Source organism: Eptatretus burgeri, chromosome 1 (assembly GCF_056783735.1).
Source record: "Eptatretus burgeri isolate ZD-2024b chromosome 1, Ebu_testis_v1, whole genome shotgun sequence".
Lineage (NCBI taxonomy): Eukaryota > Metazoa > Chordata > Myxini > Myxiniformes > Myxinidae > Eptatretus > Eptatretus burgeri.
In genome coordinates this window covers 29,076,660-29,100,541 of record NC_140961.1, presented here as the reverse complement: position 1 = coordinate 29,100,541, position 23,882 = coordinate 29,076,660, and the positions used below count along the sequence as shown (strand labels likewise).

Sequence of the window (23,882 nt, the reverse complement as noted above, 5' to 3'; positions counted from 1 at the left end):
GACTCCCTCGGCGTCGCCTCCGCCCGCGACTCCCTCGGCGCCGCCTCCACCCGCGACTCCCTCGGCACCGCCTCCGCCCACGACTCCCTCGGCGTCGCCTCCGCCCGCGACTCCCTCGGCGTCGCCTCCGCCCGCGACTCCCTCGGCGCCGCCTCCGCCCGCGACTCCCTCGGCACCGCCTCCGCCCGAGACTCCCTCGGCGCCCCCTCCGCCCGCGACTCCCTCGGCACCGCCTCCGCCCGCGACGCCCTCGGCACCGCCTCCGCCCGCGACGCCCTCGGCACCGCCTCCGCCTGCGACGCCCTCGGCACCGCCTCCGCCCGCGACTCCCTCGGCACCGCCTCCGCCCGCGACACCGCCTCCACCCGCGACGTCCTCGATATCGCCTCTACCCGCGACGCCCTCGATATCGCCTCTACCCGCGACGCCCTCGGCACCGCCTCTACCCGCGACGCCCTCGGCACCGCCTCCGCCCGCGACGCCCTCGGCACCGCCTCCGCCCGCGACTCCCTCGGCGCCGCCTCCACCCGCGACTCCCTCGGCGCCGCCTCCACCCGCGACTCCCTCGGCACCGCCTCCGCCCACGACTCCCTCGGCGCCACCTCCACCCGCGACTCCCTCGGCGCCGCCTCCGCCCGCGACTCCCTCGGCGCCGCCTCCGCCCGCGACTCCCTCGGCACCGCCTCCGCCCGCGACTCCCTCGGCACCCCCTCCGCCCGCGACTCCCTCGGCGCCGCCTCCGCCCGCGACTCCCTCGGCACCGCCTCCACCCACGACTCCCTCGGCGCCGCCTCCGCCCGCGACTCCCTCGGCGCCGCCTCCACCCGCGACTCCCTCGGCGCCGCCTCCACCCGCGACGCCCTCGGCACCGCCTCCGCCCGCGACACCGCCTCCACCCGCGACGTCCTCGATATCGCCTCTACCCGCGACGCCTTCGATATCACCTCTACCCGCGACGCCCTCGGCACCGCCTCCGCCCGCGACTCCCTCGGCGCCGCCTCCGCCCGTGACTCCCTCGGCGCCGCCTCCGCCCGCGACTCCCTCGGCGCCGCCTCCGCCCACGACTCCCTCGGCGCCACCTCCACCCGCGACTCCCTCGGAGCCGCCTCCGCCCGCGACTCCCTCGGCACCGCCTCCACCCGCGACTCCCTCGGCACCGCCTCCACCCGCGACTCCCTCGGCGCCGCCTCCGCCCGCGACACCGCCTCCACCCGCGACGTCCTCGATATTGCCTCTACCCGCGACGCCTTCGATATCACCTCTACCCGCGACGCCCTCGGCACCGCCTCCGCCCGCGACGCCCTCGGCGCCGCCTCCACCCGCGACTCCCTCGGCGCCGCCTCCGCCCGTGACTCCCTCGGCGCCGCCTCCGCCCGCGACTCCCTCGGCGCCGCCTCCGCCCACGACTCCCTCGGCGCCGCCTCCGCCCACGACTCCCTCGGCGCCACCTCCACCCGCGACTCCCTCGGAGCCGCCTCCGCCCGCGACTCCCTCGGCACCGCCTCCACCCGCGACTCCCTCGGCGCCGCCTCCACCCGCGACGCCCTCGGCACCGCCTCCGCCCGCGACACCGCCTCCACCCGCGACGTCCTCGATATTGCCTCTACCCGCGACGCCTTCGATATCACCTCTACCCGCGACGCCCTCGGCACCGCCTCCGCCCGCGACGCCCTCGGCGCCGCCTCCACCCGCGACTCCCTCGGCGCCGCCTCCGCCCGCGACGCCCTCGGCACCGCCTCCGCCCGCGACGCCCTCGGCACCGCATCCGCCCGCAACGTCCTTGATATCGCCTCCGCCCGCAACGTCCTTGATATCGCCTCTACCCGCGACACCCTCGGCACCGCCTCCGCCCGCGAAGCCCTCGGCACCGCCTCCGCCCGCGACACCGCCTCCACCCGCGACGTCCTCGATATCGCCTCTACCCGCGACGCCCTCGATATCGCCTCTACCCGCGACGCCCTCGATATCGCCTCTACCCGCGACGCCCTCGGCACCGCCTCTACCCGCGACGCCCTCGATATCGCCTCTACCCGCGACGCCCTCGGCACCGCCTCTACCCGCGACGCCCTCGGCACCGCCTCTACCCGCGACGCCCTCGGCACCGCCTCCGCCCGCGACTCCCTCGGCGCCGCCTCCACCCGCGACTCCCTCGGCGCCGCCTCCACCCGCGACTCCCTCGGCGCCGCCTCCGCCCGCGACTCCCTCGGCGCCGCCTCCGCCCGCGAGTCCCTCGGCGCCGCCTCCGCCCGCGACTCCCTCGGCGCCACCTCCGCCCGCGACTCCCTCGGCGCCGCCTCCGCCCGCGAGTCCCTCGGCGCCGCCTCCGCCCGCGACTCCCTCGGCGCCGCCTCCGCCCGCGACTCCCTCGGCACCGCCTCCGCCCGCGACTCCCTCGGCGCCGCCTCCACCCGCGACTCCCTCGGCACCCCCTCCGCCCACGACTCCCTCGGCGTCGCCTCCGCCCGCGACTCCCTCGGCGTCGCCTCCGCCCGCGACTCCCTCGGCGCCGCCTCCGCCCGTGACTCCCTCGGCGCCGCCTCCGCCCGCGACTCCCTCGGCACCGCCTCCGCCCGAGACTCCCTCGGCACCCCCTCTGCCCGCGACGCCCTCGGCACCGCCTCCACCCACGACGCCCTCGGCACCGCCTCCACCCACGACTCCCTCGGCGCCGCCTCCACCCGCGACTCCCTCGGCACCGCCTCCACCCGCGACTCCCTCGGCGCCGCCTCCGCCCGCGACGCCCTCGGCGCCGCCTCCGCCCGCGACTCCCTCGGCGCCGCCTCCGCCCGCGACTCCCTCGGCACCGCCTCCGCCCACGACAACTGCCCCAATGCCTCCACTCACTCAAACCACACCACTGTCGATCTCCTTGGCAGACTCACTCAAGAAACCTATCCAACTTTATATTAATCAACAAATTTTTCACATTCCGATAGTACCCTCAGGTTAGCTATTCATTCTTTCAACCTATTGATAATAATTATCATTACGTGAGCCATTTCTTCACAATTCGTACAGCAAAGACTACCCACTTTATACACTATCCCTAATATTGCCCACATTAAACATTTATCGCGCCATTTATAATCCTCTTCTGTTCTCCTTGTTCCTCAAGTGACTCGCTCTCTATTAACTCATTTCACAACCATACTTACACTAACTTAACCGCTCGACTAGCAGAGAAAAACATGGAGGCCCAAGACACACTTCAAAATAAAACTAACAAGTGAAATCCTTCAATACAGCGCGTGTGGTGAATCAAATGAGTGCACTAATGTCAAAATATGCAATTTATGCTTTTTCAGTTGAAAAACAATTAAAAAGCGAACTTAATATTTGAAATGTAAAAATCTTGTTATTGTGATAAGGACCTTTATATATAACAGAAGGAATGAAATCGTTCGATACAGCGTGGCAGGAGGCTGCAAAAGAATGATTGTAAGTAAATTTCAAGTACTAATGCATGACGAAACACTTATTTATGGCTAATATTAAAGAGAATGATGGCAGAAGAAGAAGAGCCTGGAGTCCTCGTGCATAACACCGCCCACACAACACACGTGGTGTCCTTTGACCAATCAGGAGCAGTGCAGTTACAGTATCGTTTCCTTCAGCTCTATTGGTCTTGTCCTGCACGTGATGTTTTCGGGGTTTTTTTTTTTTCGTTCTTGTTGAATCTGAGGAGATTATTTTTTCGTTCTTGTTGGAAGTAAATTAAATTTCAACGACCAATGAATGCATGACGAAACACTTGTTTATGGCTAATATTAAAGAGAATGATGGTAAAAGAAGAACTAGCTTTCTGTGTTCGGTGCGAAATGCCATGGTGGACGGAAATGACGTCTTTCGTTCGGTCGTTCGTTCGTTCGTACATGAGGGAAGCGTTTCTTCGTTTTTTTCCGTCAAGCAATAAATTAAATGGTTTTCACATATACTAGTACGGGCCCGTAGGTGCGTAAACGACGACTGGATTGGGGCATTATTTCAATTAGATTGGACCAACCGTGTCATAAATGGACATAACTTGGGAAACACCTGGGAAACATACTCAGGTCCCCAGCGTCAATTGTGACGTCATATCAGACGAAGAATTGTGACGCCCCTCTCTCGCTCCTCTCTCACCCCTCTCTCTCCCCCTCTCTTGAATTGTGACGCCTCCTCTCTCTCACTCCCCTCTCTCCCCCCTCTCTCCCTCCCCTCTCTCGCCCCCTCTCTCCCCCTCTCTCACCCCCTCTCACCCCCTCTCTCCCCCCTCTCTCCCCCTCTCTCACCCCCTCTTTCTCCTCCCCCCTCCTCTCTCCCCCTCCTCTCTCGCCCCCTCTCACACCCCCTCTCTCTCCCCCATCTCTTGCCCCTCCTCTCCTCCCTAATCTCGCCCTTCCTCTCCCGTCCCCCTCTCTCGCAGATATTGGTCAACAGATAAATGGCCGTAACTTGGGAACCGCTCGTCCAAAATCCCCACTCAGCCTGTTCGCAAACTCCTCAGCTACCCTCTCATCCTTGAACTTGCCAACATCCAACCTCAGCAGGGATCGTACCAATCTCCTGGATTTAAGCTGCAACGTCAGAGATGTTACCACAAGGCTGTGGTCGTTATTTCGGAACTGAGCACTCCGGTAGCTGTTGCGGTTCTGGATCATCCTCCAGTGACCATCAACGAGCACATTGTCAATCTGCTTTACCCCACCACCAGCGTTGGAATACCAAGTCCAGTGATGAGCCTGTGGGCACTGAAACCCTCTCACACCCCCTCTCCCATCCCCACTCCCACCCCTCTCTCTCCCCCATCTCTTTCCCCCCCTCTCCTCCCTAATCTCGCCCTTCCTCTCCCGTCCCCCTCTCTCGCAGATATTGGTCGACAGATAAATGGCCGTAAATTGGGAACCGCTCGTCCGATTAATATCAAACCTCGAAGAGGCACATCCACGGGTCCCCAGCAATATTCCTGGCAAGTTTCAATCAGATCGGACCATCAATCATGCAAAAAAAATTAATAATAAACTAGAACTGCCACTTTATAACTGCTGGCAGTGATGACCGGGTACCCAAAAGTGCCTTTGACACAACTGATACAACATGAGACTTAAATCAGAGTCGCAAAGTTTTGCATTGACAGGATAAGCGGTGCCAGAGAAAACATTATTTAATGGTGATACAAACACAGGCCTGCTTCGAGAGGGCGCGGAACAGACGAGTTACGAACCGGGCAGCACAAAGCATTCAATTTTGTTAGAACTGGCTTCCAGATTCAAATAATTAAATAATTCTGGCTCCCAAACCGCGTGACCGATCAGGTTGAAATTTTAAACTTTTGTTTCTCATGTGACCTGAATTATAAATGTGAAGTTTCTCATATATAGAGGCAGCGGTTCCAGAGTAAACATTAATTATTATTTATCCTTCAATCCAAGATGGCGGCCAAACCATGTGACTTGTGATGTCATAATTTTCACCACATGTGCAAACACGATGGGAGACTATAAGTGCAAATTTTCGCTTCTCCAGGTTAAGCAGTTCCAGAGAAAACATTATTTAATATTTTTCTTAAAACCAACATGGCTGCCAAACCCTGGGCCCGATCCCGTTGAAATTTCAAACCCTCATTCCGCATGAGTGTTACACCATAAAGCTGATGTTTCACATTTATTGATGCAGTAGTTCCAGAGTAAACATTAATTAATATTTTTCCTTCAATCCAATATGGCTGCCAAACGTTGCGTCGTACCTCAAAAGGGGGTGAGAACTTTTTATTCGTCATGGAGAGGCGGGCATAGTGGTGGAGTTTCACTTGGATCTGTTCAGTCGTTTCAGAGAAAAAGACGTTTTAAGATATTATTTTTCAATCCAAGATGGCTGACGAACCATGTGACCTATCACATCACAAATTTATATTCTGCTTCCAACTTGGTATTGGAACACGTATGTGAAGTTTTGTGTTAATCGGTAAAGGTGCGTTTTTCTATCCAAGATGGCCGCCAAACCATGTGACGTGTGACGTCATAATTTTTACCTTGCGTGCATAGACGATGATAGATGATAATTGCAAATTTTCGATTCGTTAGGTTAAGCGGTTCCAGAGAAAACATTATTTAATATTTATCTTAAATCCAACATGGCGGCCAAACCGTGTGACTAATCAATTCGAAATTAACAAACTTATATCGCCTACCTGTCCCAAATATAGTTCTGAAATCTTCCCTTCCTCGGACCAGCGCTTCTGGAGAAGAAGATGTTTGAAGGTTTTAGGGTTTTTTCAAGATGGCCGCCAAACCATGTGACCGATCAAGAACAAATTAACAAACTTGAGAAAGGACCTCATGGGGAATATATGTGTGAAGTTTCGTCTTAATCTGTCTTGCCCTTCTGGAGAAGAAGATTTTTAAAATTTATTCATTTTCAATCCAAGATGGCTGCCGAACCTTGTGACCTATGATATCATAAATTTAAATTCTGCTTTCCATCGTCGACCCGAACAAGTGTGTAAAGTTTCGTTTAAATCGGATAAGGTCTATTTTTCTATCCAAGATGGCCGCCAAACCATGTGACTTCTGAGGTAAAATTTTTTTACCATGTATGCAGAGTTGAGGGAGGAAGGCACTTGCAAATTTTCGCTTCGATGGCTTTTGAAATTCCAGAGAAAACATTATTTAATATTTTTCTTAAATCCAACATGGCGGCCAAACCATGTGACCTATCACTTTGAAATTAACAAACTTGCATCGCATACATGTCACGAATATAGTTCTGAAATCTCGCCTTCATTGGACCAGCGCTTCTGGAGAAGAGAAGATGTTTGAAGGTTTTAGGGTTTTTCAAGATGGCCGCCAAACCATGTGACGTATCAACAACAAATTAACAAACTTGAAAGAGGACCTCAGGGGGAATGTACCTGTAAAGTTTCGCCTTAATCTGTTCAGCCCTTCTGGAGAAGAAGATTTTTTTTTTAAAAACACTAAAAAACAAGATGGCGGCCGAATTACATCATCGATGACGTCAAAAATAACATTTTTGACGATGAATTTTGGTGTAGATGACGCTCAGAATTTTTCAGATTTTTCCTATATGGCGTTCTACTTGACGAATTTTCACCGGTATATCGCTTCACCTATGACGTCACGAAAAATCACACGTGTTCCCCATAGGGAGCTTAGTAAAATGTATCAAACGAAATATTTTTCCATTGCACGGTTTCCGAGATACAGATGTCCAAAGTTTATCGCATTTTTCAAGATGGCGACCGTACCACGTGACCAATGACGTCATAATTATAACGTGATTGTGCTATCAAAAAAGATACATACTATGGTGAAAATTTCCTGTCGATCGGACTTAGTGTTCCAGAGAAAATGATTTTTAAAGCGAAAAAGGGTGCAAAATGCCGGCGGAAGAATAATAATAATAATGCGTAATAATAAACAGAAGAAAAACAATAGGGTACCCTGTACTCACAGGGTACCCTAATAAATAAACATTAATTGTGACGTCATTCGTGATGTTATAGCATCGTGTCTTGTCATTGGTCGACAGAAAATGGCCGTAACTTGGGAACTGCTTATCCAATTAATATCAAACCTTGAAAAGGCACATCCACGGGTCCCCAGCAATATTCATGGCAAGTTTCAATCAGATCGGACCATCAATCATGCAAAAATAAACAAAATAAATAAATAAACATTAATTGTGACGTCATTCGTGATGTCATAGCACCATGTCCTGTCTGGTTGACAGACAATATATAGGTTGTTATTGGTTGACAGACATTGGTCATTGTATCACGTTATTCTTTTTGTTCAATTATTGTGTACTGCCAATTATTGTGCTATTATTATTATTATTATTATTAATATGCTGTTATCATTATTCTGAGAAAAAATTGGCATGATAAGGTGAGAAGGTGGAACGACACCTTCAGCTGCCATATACACCTTTTCAACACTGAAAAAGCAGTAAAATGGCCGTAACTTGGGAACGGCTCGTCCGATCGATATCAAACCTCGAAAAGGCACATACGCGGGTCCCCAGCAATATTCCTGGCAAGTTTCAATGAGATCGGACCAGCGGTCGTCGAGAAACGGCGGTCGCAGACAGACAGACAGACAGACAGACAGACAGACACGGAGATTGCTGGAATTATAGATAGATAACACATTAGTTTCACAAATTTCCATTGAAATACTCGGGTATTTCCGTCAATTGTTGCCATTTCCGTCGAGGTTACGCACTGCCATCTACCGGACGGCCGTCATTGGCTGTCTTGAGGCACGTGGGGGAGGGGGACACCGGACCCACCGGAGACGTGGGAGACGACGCCGGGGACATTTCAAACTCGGTGCAATTGTATACAGCGCACGTGCTGTAATAAAACAGGGAAAAGAGCAACCATTGATTGCAGACCCTCACCAGAACTTGTTTTTTGTGTAGTATATTTTGTATGTTTGTTCACCAGAACTTGTTTTTTGTGTAGTATATTTTGTATGTTTGTTCACCAGAACTTGTTTTTTGTGGTGTTTGTGTAGTATATTTTGTATGTTTGTGTACTGGGGTGTAATGTAATTAATAATATATATATATATATATATATATATATATATATATATATATATATATATATATATATATATATATATATATATATATATATATATATATATATATATATATATATATATATAACTAGAACTGCCACTTTGCAAATGCTGGCAGTGATGACTGGGTATCAAGATGTCCCGCTTTAATGTAACCCGCTTTGACGGGACACTTGACCCTGACCCATGACGTTTATTATTACCCTCACCGAAAGAGAGGGGATTGCATTTGGGTCCATTTGTTTGTCTGTCTGTCCACACAAAACTTTAATGTTTTTCTCTGCAACCGCTTGAGAGATTGAGAAGAAAGTTTCACCACAGGAGTAACTCCTCATGTTGAATGTTTGAATGAAAATTATGGCGTCAAAGGTTACGTGGCGTGGCAGCCATGTTGGAAAAACTGAAAAACTTCGGACCTCTATCTCTGAAACCACACCAAAGAAAAGATAGAAACTTGGAACATAGCAAGTACTCCTCAAGGGGAATAAATGTGATTTTTTTTTTTTACGACTTCATAAGTGCCTTCGTTATGACATCATAATTGTATATGTAGAACGCCACATCCAATCAGTGTGAAAATTTTTAAGGATCATCTCGGGATAAAATGGTCCACAAAAAAAGGTTGACTTTAATGGTCACGTGATTCTGCAGCCATATTGTTTTTTTGTTTTTTTTTAATCTTTGAAAATCTTTGAAATGGCTGAACAGATTGAGGTGAAACGTTACACGCATGGCCACCGATCCATGAGGAACAAAAGGTTCACACATATGACATCATTGGTCACGTGGTTTAGCAGCCATATTGCATTTACCCTAAAACCTGAACCCCAATCCCCAATCCCATCATGGGGTGATTCACCCAGGTCACCGGTTGACGGGATTGGGGCAAAGCCTTCGGGACCTCCACTCTTTGAAGATAGGAGGAAAACTACGGGGTAACCTTCCTTGATCAGATTGCGGTAGTGTGTTGGGGAGGTGCTCAGGTGTCATCAACCAGACGATGGTCTCCTTGGATTAACCTGAGGCGGTCCCTCTGGGTGGGTGCCTGGAATGTCCTATCCCGAATAGAGGATGAATACCTGTCTCTGTTATCACCTGGGCTCAAGCGTTTGAACATCAGTATTGCATATATTTATATTTTTTTTCTTTTTTTCTTTTTTTCCTCTCTCTCTCTCTCTCTCTCTCTCTCTCTCTCTCTCTCTCTCTCTCTCTCTCTCTCTCTCTCTCTCTCTCTCTCTCTCTCTCTCTCTCTCTCTCTCTCTCTCTCTCTCTCTCTCTCTCTCTCTCTCTCTCTCTCTCTGAGGTTTGGAGACCGGATAGTGGTGAGATCATGGCGGGTGGTTACACCTACTATTGGTCAGGTCGCTCTGATGTTTACCAGACCCAACGAGTTGCTGTAGCTCTGACCAATAAGCTGATTCCAATGATAATTGAGGTAACACCGGTCAACGAGAATATTATAAGATGAAGGATTCATCACTCCTTGGGTGTCGTTTCCCTGGTCTCTGTATATGCTCCGACTGAAGCGAGTGATTTCACCATGAAGGACAAATTCTATGGCACGCTCGAGTCTGTGGTTGATCAGTGCCCCAGGCGAGATACTCTTCTCATCTGCAGCGGATGTCAATGCATCGACTGGAACTGATAGGGATGGTTATGAGACGTGTTGGTCCCCATGGGTCTGGAACTGTGAACCTGAATAGCACGAAGTTCCTTGACTTTGCAAGAAGTCATGGACTTAGGGTGGCTGGTTCATGGTTTCAGTGCCCACAGGCTCATCACTGGACTTGGTATTCCAACACTGGTGGTGGGGCAAAGCAGATTGACAATGTGCTCGTTGATGGTCACTGGAGGATGATCCAGAACCGCAACAGCTACCGGAGTGCTCAGTTCCTAAATAACGACCACAGCCTTGTGGTAACATCTCTGAGGTTGCAGCTTAAATCCAGGAGATTGGTACGATCCCTGCTGAGGTTGGATGTTGGCAAGTTCAAGGATGAGAGGGTAGCTGAGGAGTTTGCGAACAGGCTGAGTGGGGATTTGGGAGGTCTGGGTGCTTTGGGAATCCTGAAGTTGTGGAGTGCCTTCAACACCACGTGCCTTTGCAAATGCTGATGTTGCTGGTGGATGTCTTGAAACTCACCAGAGGGGGAAGAAGAATTTTGTCTCTCAACGGACACAAGATACCATTGAACAGAGTTGCAGGGACAGGCTTAATGGCAGAGCTGAGCTGTTCAGGGAGTTGAGGCGTAAAACTGTACATGCGCTCAGGGTAGACGAGGAGGCTTATATGTGAGTAATGTGTGAGGGGGTAGAGCATCACCTGAGGTCAAGTGATTCTCGTCCTGCTTACAGGGGAATTCATGCATTGCGTTCTTCCAAGCCCATCCCTCAGTGTACTGCAGTTAGAGCGGAGGGTGATGGGCTCTTGATAGAGGAGGCTGAAGTGAAGGCCCACTGGGCCACTTACTTTGAGCGGCTGTACCAGGCTGATCCACCAGCTTTTGAGTTGGATGTCAGGTGTGTTACTATTCCTATTGCTGACCCTACAATCAACTGTGATCCACCTTCATTTGTAGGAACACAGGATGTGGTGATCCAGTTAAAATTGGGTAAAGCTCCAGGGATCTGTGGCATCCATGCTGAACTTCTCAAGGCTGGTGGAAATACTGGACTCATGTCATAGCATGCAGTTCTGTGTTCTGCCTGGAACACAAACAGCATCTAAATTGATTGGAAGAGGGGCCTTGTTGTCCCTCTCTGGAAGGGAAGGGTGATCGTCAGGACTGAAACAACTACCGAGGGGTGACGCTGCTCTCAGTGCCAGACAAGGTCTTTGCTCAGATAATTCTTGATAGTGTTCGCCACAATCTGCTTGAGCACCAGCGTCCAGAGCAGTCAGGCTTTACACCAAAGAGGTCAATGATTGACCGTATCCTTGCCCTTTGGGTCCTCACCAAACGCAGATGAGAGTTTCGGAAGGGGCTGCTTGCAGCCTATGTTTATCACTGCAAAGCGTTCAATTCAGTGAATCGGGATGCCTTCTGGAGGATTCTTGGTCTTCGTGGGGTGCCACCAAAACTGATCGATCTGAAGTCTGAAGTCAACTCTGGTACTGAGAGTGCTGTGAGATGTGGTGGTACCATCTCTGACTTATTTCAAGTTGTTACTGGAGTTGGTCAGGGGTGTGTACTGGACCCCACACTTGTCAGCACTTGTATGGACTGGATTCTAGGGAGGATGTCGGAGAGATCAAACTGTGGTGCATCATTTGGGAATGTCAAGATCTCTGACCTCGATTTCGCAGATGATACAGTCATCTTTGCAGAGACGCTGGATATCCTTTTGGTAGCCATCGAGGTGCTGAATGGGGAGTTGAGCCACTGGGATTACGGGTTTCCTGGGTCAAAACTAAGATCCAGGTTTTCAATGACATCTTAGATGCTGCTCTCCTGTCTGTACCTGTTTGTGGTGAGGATGTTGAGGTGACAGAGAGATTCACTTACCTTAGCGGTCTTATTCATGTCTCTGCTGGCTGTGACTCAGAGGTCAACAGACGTCTGGGTTGGGCCTGGGGAGTCATGGGTTCACTGGATCATGGGGTGTGGCTCTGTCGGTCGGTACCTGTGCAGGAAGACGAACATCCGAGCCTTCAGGTCCTTGGTGCTTCCATTCATGCTCTACTGATGTGAGACTTGGACTCTGACCAGGAATCTGAGACGGAGACTTAATTCCTTTGGTACCAGGTCTCTTCGGAGAATCCTTGGCTATCGCTGATCATACTTTTTGTCCAATGAGCAGTTTCCGAGAGAGACACAAATGAGGTTTGTTACCTGCATTATCCGTGAGCATCAGCTGTGGCTGTATGGACATGGGGCTCGTTTTCCTGACGATGATCCTGCTCACGAGATTCTCTCAGTGAGGGATCCTCATGAGTGGAGGAGGACAATGGGATGACCACATGCCTCGTGGTTGCAGCAGGTTGATCGGAATTTCAAGGAGATGGGGATGGGCCAGGCATCTACCTGGGGGATGGCCAGATGAAGGCCCCTGGAATACCGGTGGAAAGTGGATGCAGGGATGCACTGCTCCGGCACATGCTCCCATACCTGACCTGATCTGACCTAAAACCAATAAAAACAAGCTCGAATGAGCTAAGATCCTCGTCCTCTTAGTGATGACGTCATAAAAACGAATATGACGTCATTGTGATGTATCAGGTTTGCGATAAATTATCTGTGCTAATGTCAGGTTTGATTCCCGCAAACAAAATTCAAACAGCTTGCCTAGTTTCGGAGATAATGGTATGGGCGATTTCCATTCGCGGCGATATTATGACGTCAACTTTTTTCTAGGAAGAATTTCCAAAATCGGAGATGGTTACTGCCTGTGTGTGGGCTTTCACGAGCCCCTTTCACCTCAACATCCTCACCACAAACCATACATGGCAAGTTTCACGAAGATCCAATGAAAACTCTGGGTTGTGAAACAAAAAATGTCAAAAAATAGGAATGATCTCATAAAAATTGATATGACGTGATAGTGATGTATCATATGTGCGGTAATTAATCTCTGCTAATGTTCGATTACCGCAAACAGAATTCAAAAAGCTTGCCTAGTTTCGGAGATAATTTTAACGGCGATTTCCATTAGCGGAGATATTTTGACGTCATAACTTTTTTTCTCGGAGGAATTTTCAAAATCGGAGATCGTTACTGTCTGTGCAGGGAATTTTTACATATATACGCCAAGTTTCAGGAAGTTTCGATGAAAACTGTAGGCTGTGAAACAAAAAAGTCCACAAGAACAACAACGTGAGTAAGACTTAGAGATCCTCCACGAGGATCTAAAAAGTCCACAAGAACAACAACATGAGGAAGACTAAGAGATCCTCCACGAGGATCTAAAAATCTTCTTCAGAATGGCTGAACAGATTGAGGGGAAACTTCACACAAATAAAATGGAAGACCAAGAAAGAACCCAAAGAAAGAAAGAGGAACGATGGAGTCATCAGGAGGAACCTGGATAAGATTCGGGTTTCAGCCGCTACGCCACTACCCTCAAACCCATCCAGGTGCAGCCAATTGGGCCTTACAGAAAAATTTATGCAAAAATTTACTTCTTTCGAGAGATAGATAACAAAAGAGAGGAATAGAGAGGAAAAGATATGAAGAGAACAAAAAGCAAGAACAAGTAGCGGTACATTCAAAGTACACCGCCCCTTTGTCAAATAAATAAATAACAATCCTCCAGCACATGATATCACCGGGGCACCTTCAGCGCCTAGTGATGCCGCCTTGCAGCACATGGTGTCAGAATTGGGAGGGAGTGGTGTACAATAATTGATTGATTAATTGTTAATTGCAGAGTTAAAATAAATAAATAAGTAATCAATAGAAAAATGAATAATTAATCGATTAATTGATTAATCAATCAATAAAAAATACTCTTTATAGCCAAATCAATTGGTTACTGTCATGTCCAAATATCAGCTTCGTAGCTCAAAATATGCCTGAGATATTGCCAGGATGAGAAATAAAATAAATAAGTAATTAATAAATCGATAATAATTAAGTAATTAATCAATTAATTACTTAATCAAAAAATAAAAAAAAGAATTTTTGCCAAAGTACATCCTCACTTTTGTCCCCAAATTTCAGCTTCCTCGATCAAAGGATGGATGAGATATCGCCCGGACAAACAAACAAGAAAACGGAATAAAAACTGAGTACTCCCTTTGGCGCCCGGCGATGACGTCACGCATCTTCCAGATATGGAATTGGGAAGGAGCCGTGTACAATTAGAATGAATAAAGAGAACTGTAGAAAAAAGTAGAAAATGTTCCCCAAGCCGTGGGTGTGCAAGTTTGTTTACGAATAATTGATTGGTCACGCGGTTTGGCAGCCATGTTGGATTGAAGAAAAATAATTCATAACTTTTTCTCTGGAACCACTTATTCAATCAACGTGAAACTTCACAATTATGAACGAGTAATGATGGGAGGCACAAGTTTTAAATTTCAATTTGATTGGACACATGGTATGGCAGCCATAGTTATTTAATTTTTTGATCTGGGTTCTATTTGTTTTTTGATTTTCTTGAAAAAAAAAAGGTTCACTTGGCTGTGCCTGGATTTTTTTTGATTTGAAGGTATTTTTTCTTTAAAACAATGTAGCTGCCAAATCAATCATGTGACCAATGTCTTCAATTTTTTTTAATTTTCTGTGGACTAATTTATCCCGAGATGACCCTCAAAAATTTTCATACTGGTCAGATGTGACATTCTTCATATGCAATTATGACGTCATAACGAAGGCACCGAGGATCTCAGGGTCTTGAGTTTGAGCCCGTCGTGCTGTTACTCAACACCAAGTGGATTGACTTCGCCCGTCATCCTTCTGAAGTTGTCATAATTAGTACCAGCTTACTGGAAACAGGGGGCACTACATCAGTGGCACAGCTGCACTCCCAGCAATGATGCAACCAGCAGCCACAGGCTGCATACAAAATAATAATAATAATAATAATAATAATAATAATAATACTGCACCCATAATCATGACATCACAGAACCGAGCAACTTGGAGATAATTTCAAAACAACTCTCAATGAGAAGCTGGTTGTTCAAGACATTGTGAAAGCAATGAGCTGCCAATAAGCACCTGTTGTTGCTGGAGTGAGAACATCGAGGGATGTACGTTCTGCAGACAGGCATCCGATATCTGCGCTTGACTATCCACGTTGACTGGAGTAGCTGCGCTGCCGGAGAGGAACTTGCTGTAGATATCTCGAGCTTTGGCCTGGAGCTGTGGGGCACGAATGAAAACGGAGTCTTGTAATATCGCACTACCTAGTATGATGCCCCACTTAGGCCAAAGCCTTAAAAGCTACTTAAGGTACTTCAGGCACTCAAAGTAAGCACTACCTGGACAGTGCAGCTCCTTGGGATCTCCTGCAACTCTTGGCAAGCTTGATAGAACAGGATGTTTTCTTCACTAAATTCTTTCTTCAGGAAAGCCTGAGGTCCAAAGAGAGGGCATTCACCTCCGCGTCACTTTATCCACATTCACACTCGATTCCGCTATACGGCAGCTTTCACACTGGCAGCAGCACAGATGGCGGAAAGCTCATCAGCTGGTGAGCTCGACTCAAAAGGTTTAATTATTGCACGCAACCTGCGTTTGTTCTTCTTTGTGTTGAAAAAATTGTTCTCTGTATTTCAGTTCTCCTGAAACGTCTTTTAATTTCCCTCTTCATTTATCATAGAGCACAGGATGCTCAGGATGGCCGAGAGGAACGCACACTCGCCTCTAAGCTGTCTCGCCTGGGTTTAAACCCCGACCCAGCAACAAACCGTCATCCCGGTGTTTCACGGACAGGTTGATTCATCAATGTGTCCCTCGGAGAGACGTTCAACAAGGCGTCTCAAGAGAAGCTGGTTTTCAAAGAGACTACAATGACAGTTAGTGGACGTTAAATATCCCATGGTGTTCTTCACGAATAATAAGCGAGCTATTGCCGGCACCGTGGCCAAGTTTTCTGGGAAAGTCACATTTCCAACCTCGCCTCAAAAGCCAGTCGCCGACTGGGAATCCTCCGTCGTTCTAAGTCCTTCCTCGGCCCTCTTGAGCTCCTGACCACTTACAAAACTTTTGTCCATAGCCTGATGGAGTACTGCTCTCCCCTCTGGGCTGGTGCTCCTGCCTCCCACCTTTCTCGGCTTCACGCTGTCGAAACCAGGGCATTTAAGATCATCGGCATCTCCCGCAATGAAGCTGAGTCTTTGGGCCTCTCACTCAATCACCGCAGGTTGGTCGGTGGTCTTTCTGTCTTCTACCGACTCCTCTCCAGCCTTGCCCCCCCTGCTCTCTCTGCGATTTGTCCCCACCACATTTCCACAGGGCGCTCAAGGTCGGCCAACAACCCCCTCCTGGTAAAACTACCAAAATCACGAATCACTGCTCATCTTCACTCTTTCATTCCTCTTTTTTCCCGCCTTTGGAATAAACTTCCTCACTCTATTCTTTCCCATTCTTCCCTCCAGGCTTTCAAAACAGCTGTTCACCACCACCTCTTATCTTCCCCCATCCAAATCCTAGATCTTTTCTACCCCCGATAATCCACCCAAGCCCACTTCCTTCATTTCTCCTGCTTTCCTTCCTGAAAGTCCCTGAAATGTCCATCTTCTCTTCGCCATGTTCCCCGTCCCATCCCCATCCCTCTCCCTTCCACAGTTCACCTAATGTGTCTGTTCCCCACTGTTTTGTCCCTTCCACTCCCGCCCCTCTTGTCTCATGCCTCCTTGCTGTGAGTTGTGTGTTAGCTCTCATACGAGCCTCGACCAAGGTATAAAAAAAAAAAAAAAAGTTCCAAATCCCTTCGTTGAGTGTGAGGCCTGGCCAGCCGGTTCGTGAAAGACTCTTTCCAAGCTGAACATAAGAGCACGGCTGAACACATAAGCAAAGAAAGGCAATTCAAGTGTGAACGCTGCGTTGCAATATAAATTTGCTGAACAACCACTTTTGGCCATTCTGGACTATTGTAGAGCGTGAGGTTCTTTCCCCTCGTGGGAAATTAATATTTGAGGCTTGTTTTGCTTTCAGGATATCTATAAAAAGAAGCTGAAAAACCTGTGTCATTCATTATTTTTCACCATAATGAGACAGCACCACTTCATCATACTTGTTTTTCAATTACAACACCAAGCATTTGGTTAAAAGAAGAAAGCCAAAATGTTGATAAGTGGATAAGGTGGTATACTGCCAAAACAACAACAAAAACTTTGTAGAAGTAAGCATTACAGGCAGGGTGTTGCATCAACTAGTGTGCAAAGTCTGTTCAGAAAGGATTTTAAGTCGGCTGTCCTACTTGTTAGCACTCAGTTGTGGAAGCTAAAAATCGCACTGTACTCTTCAAAAGAGTAAGCCATGTAGTGCTGTTTCTTTAGCCAACTTCCACCCTTTGGGGACATGGTATCAGCAACATCGCTAGACCTCAGCAATTATGAAACCAGCACACCATATTTGAGGTCAAAATACAGTCAAATGTACATTTGCTAAACAAAGACTAGTGCAACACCACACAAAGGGATAAGAATTTACCAACTACTGCACATGAAAATCAAGCCTGAGCCCTTTTTAGTCATACACACGAAGCCTGGTGTTGGTTTAGTGGTTCGGGTGGCTGGCATGGGGTCTTAGGGTTCTGAGTTCAAATCCTGCTCAGCTGTTGAATTAATACCAGGTGGGGTTGACTCAGCCCGTCATCCTTCTGAGGTCGTCAAAATGAGTACCAGTGTACTGGTAGAGTGGCACAGCATCAGCGGCATAGTCGTGTCCCAACAAAATGATAGCTACCCAGCAGCCAAGCTGCCATATGCAAGAAGAAGTCATACACACCATATTGATGGAAATTGCTCGAACGAACAGCACTGTACAATGTGTACAATGCAGTGAAAGTTTTACCGCTCACATCACAACTCAAGGCCACAATTCGAGCGTGAAGCACACGAGAAAACCCACCGTGAAGAATTGCACACCCAGCGGGTCGAGGAGCAGTCGCTCGAAAGATATGGCCCAGCTGGCAATGCGGCCTTCGTATGCCTCGTCATGGCTGTTATCCAGGTTGGGGAGGCTGCTGTTGGAGAGGCCTTGCTCTGTAAGACCACCGGGTAGTTGCTTGGCTGCAAGTTCTGCTCACAAAACGCCGGAAGAAACCCCAAAATGTACCATAATACGAGTAATCAGTGTGAGGCTAAAGGTCTGTTGAACAACACAGCTATGAGGTGAAATATTAAACTGGGAATACAACATTGGGAAGTAAGACAAGAAAGTGGTCTGAAATTGAGACACAGGAAGAGGCCATTTGGCACATCATGTCAGTGGCATACATCCATAATCCCGTTTGCATGTGATGCTAACTACACGACTAACCAAAGGCAGGGATTTTGGCAAGGATACCAGCACACAATGGCCTATCCTTTTGGGATCTTTAACGTCTACAAGCAAATGCTAGCATTCAAGATACCGAGCTTAACACCTCCTCTCAAGGAAGACATGCTCCAAAATGTACCACCCCATGTTTGCACTGCATCAGAACAATAGTTTTAAATTTCATTTGACAGCATCAGAGATTGAAGCAAGACTATACAACTCATTGGCAAACGCACTATCATATGAGCTCCCATTCCATCTCAATGCAGCCTGCAAGTTAGTAATTAACACAGTCTTGACTAATCCCTCTTACAGACGGTTTCTGAAGGACATCATTTAATGTCGCCAATTTGCAGAATGACTTTGTCCCCGACGTCCCTTTCAGGTGACCCCCACTCACAACCTTCCCATGTATTTCAACAAGCCCCCACCACATACACCCACCTGCCCCATATGTTGTCTTCGCTTTCCTTTATCTCCTCCCACCAAACCCCCAACCTTTATAATTGCACCATTGTTCCATGGAAACCCTCGACATCCCTTGTGATTGTAGATTAATAAGCCAAGATTTCATTTCACAAACAAAAGGTACATTTCCTGGGTTTGATCAGAGAAATCGTTTTCGTACCACCTTGTAAAGGAACTCCTGATGGAAGCCAATCCGATAAACACAATAGCCTAATTAGAGTGCATATATTATATCATTGGATAATGATAAAATATGCAAATAAAATATTTATTTATATATTTTATTATAAATATATTTTAAAAAATTATTATTTGAAAAAAAACAATTACATATATAAAAAAATATTTTAAAAATTACTAGAAAAAAACAATTATGTCATATAAAATATATGAAAAATTATTATATAAAAAACAATTATATATCATATAAAATATATTAAAAAATATTATTATAAAAAACAATTATATATAATATAAACTATATAAAAAATTATTATTAGAAAAAAAAACAATTATATATAATATAAAATGTATAAAAAAGAATTTTTATATATAAAAAAACAATTACATATAATCTTTTTTTTAAAAATGTAAACATTTTTATAAGAGAAGTCTTTTTTTTGGGGTTTTGGTTGAGAGATAAAAAACATAAATATTTTCCTAAATATTAAAGTACAGTCATCACCATCCTGCAATCAGCTGAGATTATATGAGTAATTAAGAAAGAACAAAGCTTTGTCATCAAGATGGCACACACCGACACAGTCGCACTCCGCTACACCCAGATATCCCTGCTCACTCAAACAGCTCCACAGCTCCACAGCTCCACTCTACCGCACGATGCCACGGCCACACAGTACACTCAGCCAATGCCTACACACGCGCCCACACAGGGCATTCACGCTCGGATAACACTGCTTGGCACACACATCCTCGTTGCAGGGAAATACAAAGCAAATTTCAGCATTTCCCTTTACGAAATGCACTTTCCTGACCGGACATTTTTAACACTGCAAAACATTTTTTTTTTAACTTTTCTCCCAAAGCAAGAAAAACTACAAACAAAATTATTCTCTCCATCTGGGACGAGATGGAATTTGAATGCACAAGAGGCACCTCAGAGAAATGTCCTTTCAAAAGGTTCACATTTGCTCCCACAGATCAGTGAGAAAATGAAAGGCCTAAACAATAAAGTGGTCTTTATCTCCAGAGTGCCCACTTTGTCCTTTCTCATGGAAATCGGATTGCAGATAAATGTTATAAAACAACTTGGCTTCATCCTCGACTAATCCGCAAAGATGGCTGGAAGGGGAACGTTTACACTCCTTCAAACTTGCTTTCTCATTCAATCATCCTTCAGGGCTCCAAATGAATGAAGAGAAGAACAAGGCCTTTAATCCCAAATGACCTCCTGTTTTCCCCAATATTTTGCAAGAGTTCTGCTTGCTAACTATATCCTTATATAATGCATAAAACCATTACAGATGCAAGAATTGCATTTGACGAGAAATTAAATAAAAGTAATATCAATTAAAGCCATGCAAGTACATAAGCAGAACAAGGACAACCATTCCTGGCATGCTCGCTCACTGCTCGCACACGCTTGTGATTGCACCGAAGGACCAGAAATGACGAGGCCGAATGTCTCCCGAGCATTTCCCTCGATGTTGATCATTTCCCAACTTGCAGCGTCCCACGATGTGCCACAATGCAAATGGATGAATACCGACTGCTTGTACAAAGGACATTGAGTTTGGTTCTTTTCTAAGCACAGAGATCAAGTCTGATCAGGGAAGAGCTTTGAATGACAGAGGGATGAGAGGTCATCCCATTAACAATGGAACAGCAGGGAAAACGCAGACAAAGGATGGGGAGGAATTGGGCAAGGAACAATGGCACAGGCAGCACAATACAAGTGGGGACATATGGTCAGCCGAATAAAGAAAGTACAAGCAGAAGTACAACTGGGTCCCATGCAGCAAGAGTTCTATTAGCCTGTGCACGCAAAGTGAAAAGCGGGGTGAAGCAATTGGTTCACAAATGTCTTTCTGTCTGTCTGTCCACAGAAGTCAGTTTATGATCCAGGAACAACTTGATTTCAATTGAATGTTATATTTTGAACCCGGATTGGAAAATGAACCTGCAGTTTAACAGTACTTTGGCTCTGAATTTGTACCGATCGCTCATGTGCAGAATGGAGCGAGATAATTATTTTATTCTGTCCGTCTGCCTGCCAACCAAACAAAATTGAAAATAATTTAAAACAAGACACTTACTGTTTTTAAGGATGTCATAAAGGACACAAACAATAGGCACGAATAACTAATGCAACGTGTTAAATAAGGTGGTGTAAAAGAAGCTGCATCAACGGCGGTAAACTTCTAAGATTTTTCTTTGTTTAAAATCTTTTGTTTTATTTCAATTGAATTCCATACTTCAACAATGTGGAAAAAAAAATCGTTCTTTTTTGTCACTTTCAAAACCCTTCCTCAGTCAATGCGGTTGTTCCTCAAGACGATGAGGGGTAAGGTGTTCTACGAACTCTCCGTAGTCACTCTTATGAGCATGGCATTGGACGAACAACCACAGACAGTAGGAACTGGGCTTTAGAAGCAGAAAAAGCATGGACAGCCAGGACGAGGGTTCTGTGGCTATAGTGAGGACATCGAGTTATGATGTAAAACCCGTCGACCTTTACTCCATGTCCACAGTTCAGTTTGGCATGTTTGATGCTCTCATCTGAGGATAAGCTCATGATGCTGCTGGAATCGAGAATTGTAATCAGATACACTAAGTTCATTTATCCATCGATGTAAAAATGTACAGATTATGTCTTTGTCTTGTTTGTAGTATATGCACAATCTCTCACCATGAGCCGTAGTAGATACGAGACAATAAAAATGACACTTGGAACCAGAAATAAAGTTCAGCATGGGTAAAGATTTCCAGGGGTCTTCAGCTCTAACCAGGGTCCTCCATTATATACAGGGTTAATTCTCCCTTTCTATGCAACGTTTAACGCTCAAACAATGTGAGAATAGGAATGTAAACAGGTCTTGAATTCATATGAAAGAAATATAAGACAATGGAGAAGTTATTGGAAAGCAAGAAATGAATTTAAGATGAGAACAGCACTTGGAAGAGCGCATACCTCCGCCTGGCTGAACAGTTTATGTTTTCTACCTCTCTGATATGCAGATCCGGATCCGGACCTGAATCAAAATCGAATCGGCTTGTTCTTGTCACCTAACCAACCTGTCCACCAAATTTCATCCAAATCCGTCAATAACTTTTTCGATATCCTGCTCACAGACAGACAGACAGGGGCGAAAACCTAACCTCCATCTACCTTTGGTGACGTAGGTAAAGATTGATCTACAGCTAAGAACTGAAGACTGACAGTCAAATTAGACTGAAGTTATGGGTCTACCTACAAACAAGACCCAAATGTCAAGAGCAGAAGACAGAACCTAGAAGAGTCAGAGCCACAAGGGGGGAAAAAATTGACATCAGCAGATGTTTCTCAGGGGCTTGAATGACAACTTCATTCATGGATGTGCGGAAGCTGGGATTGGGAAGCTACCCGAAGATCTGTAGCTGAACCATAAAGTACTCCTGTCAAAGGATTTACAGCCAAATAAACCTTACATAGCAAGAAAGAACCGAAGCCAAGCACACAGTAAGGTGAATCAAAAATCAGTACAACGACTACCAGCATGGGTCTTACAACGTTACGGTCAGAGCAATCGATCTCAGGGATCTACGGAATGAACCGTGGACCATGCAGTCAGGAATCGGGGGTCTACAGTGAGTGGAATCGGGTTATTACTGGCGCTACACACTTTGGTCGGGATATAAATGTATACAGATCGAGGACCCACAGCTGAGACCGAGATCGTAACCCCACGGGCTTTTGCAATGCCTCCCATGCAACCCCCCCCCCCACACACACACACAAACACACACACACACACACACACACACAAACAGATAGTACTCACCTCCATCTGAGGCAGCTGCAGACTGAAAGAGAGAAGAGATGGACATGGGTTAGAATCGGAGCGCGCAGCGCGGACCAGGACCGTTGGCGCTCCACCTCGTGCAGGTTCTACTGCAGAACGTCCCGCTTCGCGCCTCATTCAGACCACACGCATTCAGGTCCGCAACTCGCACATGAATTATTCACAACACATGCACACAGGCAGGGAAAGCGCCGGAACCGGCTCCCCCTTCCTCTCACAGCCCTCCCTGTTTCCGCCTTGTCTCACAGCCTTTCACCACCCCCGCATCCCCTCCTTCTCTTCCTCCTCCTTCTTTCCACACTAACCCAAAAACCCCACCCAGCCATCAGCCACAGAATGTGCCACAACCATCGCCCAGAGCTTTCCCAGAGAGCTGGAGGTACATGAGAAGCACTGAGCGCCCCCCCCCCCCCCCCCCCCGTTCACAGGAAGACCAGATCAAAATGACAAGGAATTCTCGCATGAGAAAATGGTTATCCTTTAGAAACACATTGCCGTTTACAAATAGACTTGGACTGATGGTGTGTGTGTGTGTGTGTGTGTGTGTGTGTGTGTGTGTGTGTGTGTGTGTGTGTGTGTGTGTGTGTGTGTGTGTGTGTGTGTGTGTGTGTGTGTGTGTGTGTGTGTGTGTGTGTGTGTGTGTCACATGTTCAGAAGGACATTCAGAATTTGGGTTTTTAGTTTAGCTCGGACATCTTAACTTCCTGCATATAGACATGGATCACCGTGTAAACCTACATTTTAGCTCATATTAGGAAAACATCAACATCATTTTCCACTCCAAGTAGGACCATTTCAGGACCCTCATTGGGCAATTTTACGATCACAGTTGGAACATTTTAGGATCCCAGTCGGACCATTTTAGGATCTCAGTT

At 47.4% G+C, this 23,882-nt stretch overlaps 1 protein-coding gene across 5 annotated transcripts in view; it reads right to left on the bottom strand.

Moving 5' to 3' along the window:
• Nucleotides 1-23,882, bottom strand: part of LOC147034133 (regulator of G protein signaling 12-like) — a 95,533-nt gene that overhangs the window by 65,451 nt on the left and 6,200 nt on the right. For 3 of the 5 annotated variants that reach the window (XM_085877024.1, XM_085877013.1, XM_085877019.1), the window contains exons 2-5: nucleotides 22,987-23,008; nucleotides 18,107-18,276; nucleotides 15,511-15,603; nucleotides 15,248-15,391 (exon numbers count right to left, since the gene is read on the bottom strand). In XM_085877024.1, the coding sequence (XP_085733150.1) occupies nucleotides 15,248-15,391; nucleotides 15,511-15,603; nucleotides 18,107-18,276; nucleotides 22,987-23,008 (429 nt within the window). The remainder of the gene's footprint in view (nucleotides 1-15,247; nucleotides 15,392-15,510; nucleotides 15,604-18,106; nucleotides 18,277-22,986; nucleotides 23,009-23,882) is intronic. The other 2 variants (XM_085877033.1, XM_085877040.1) reach the window with 2 other exon arrangements.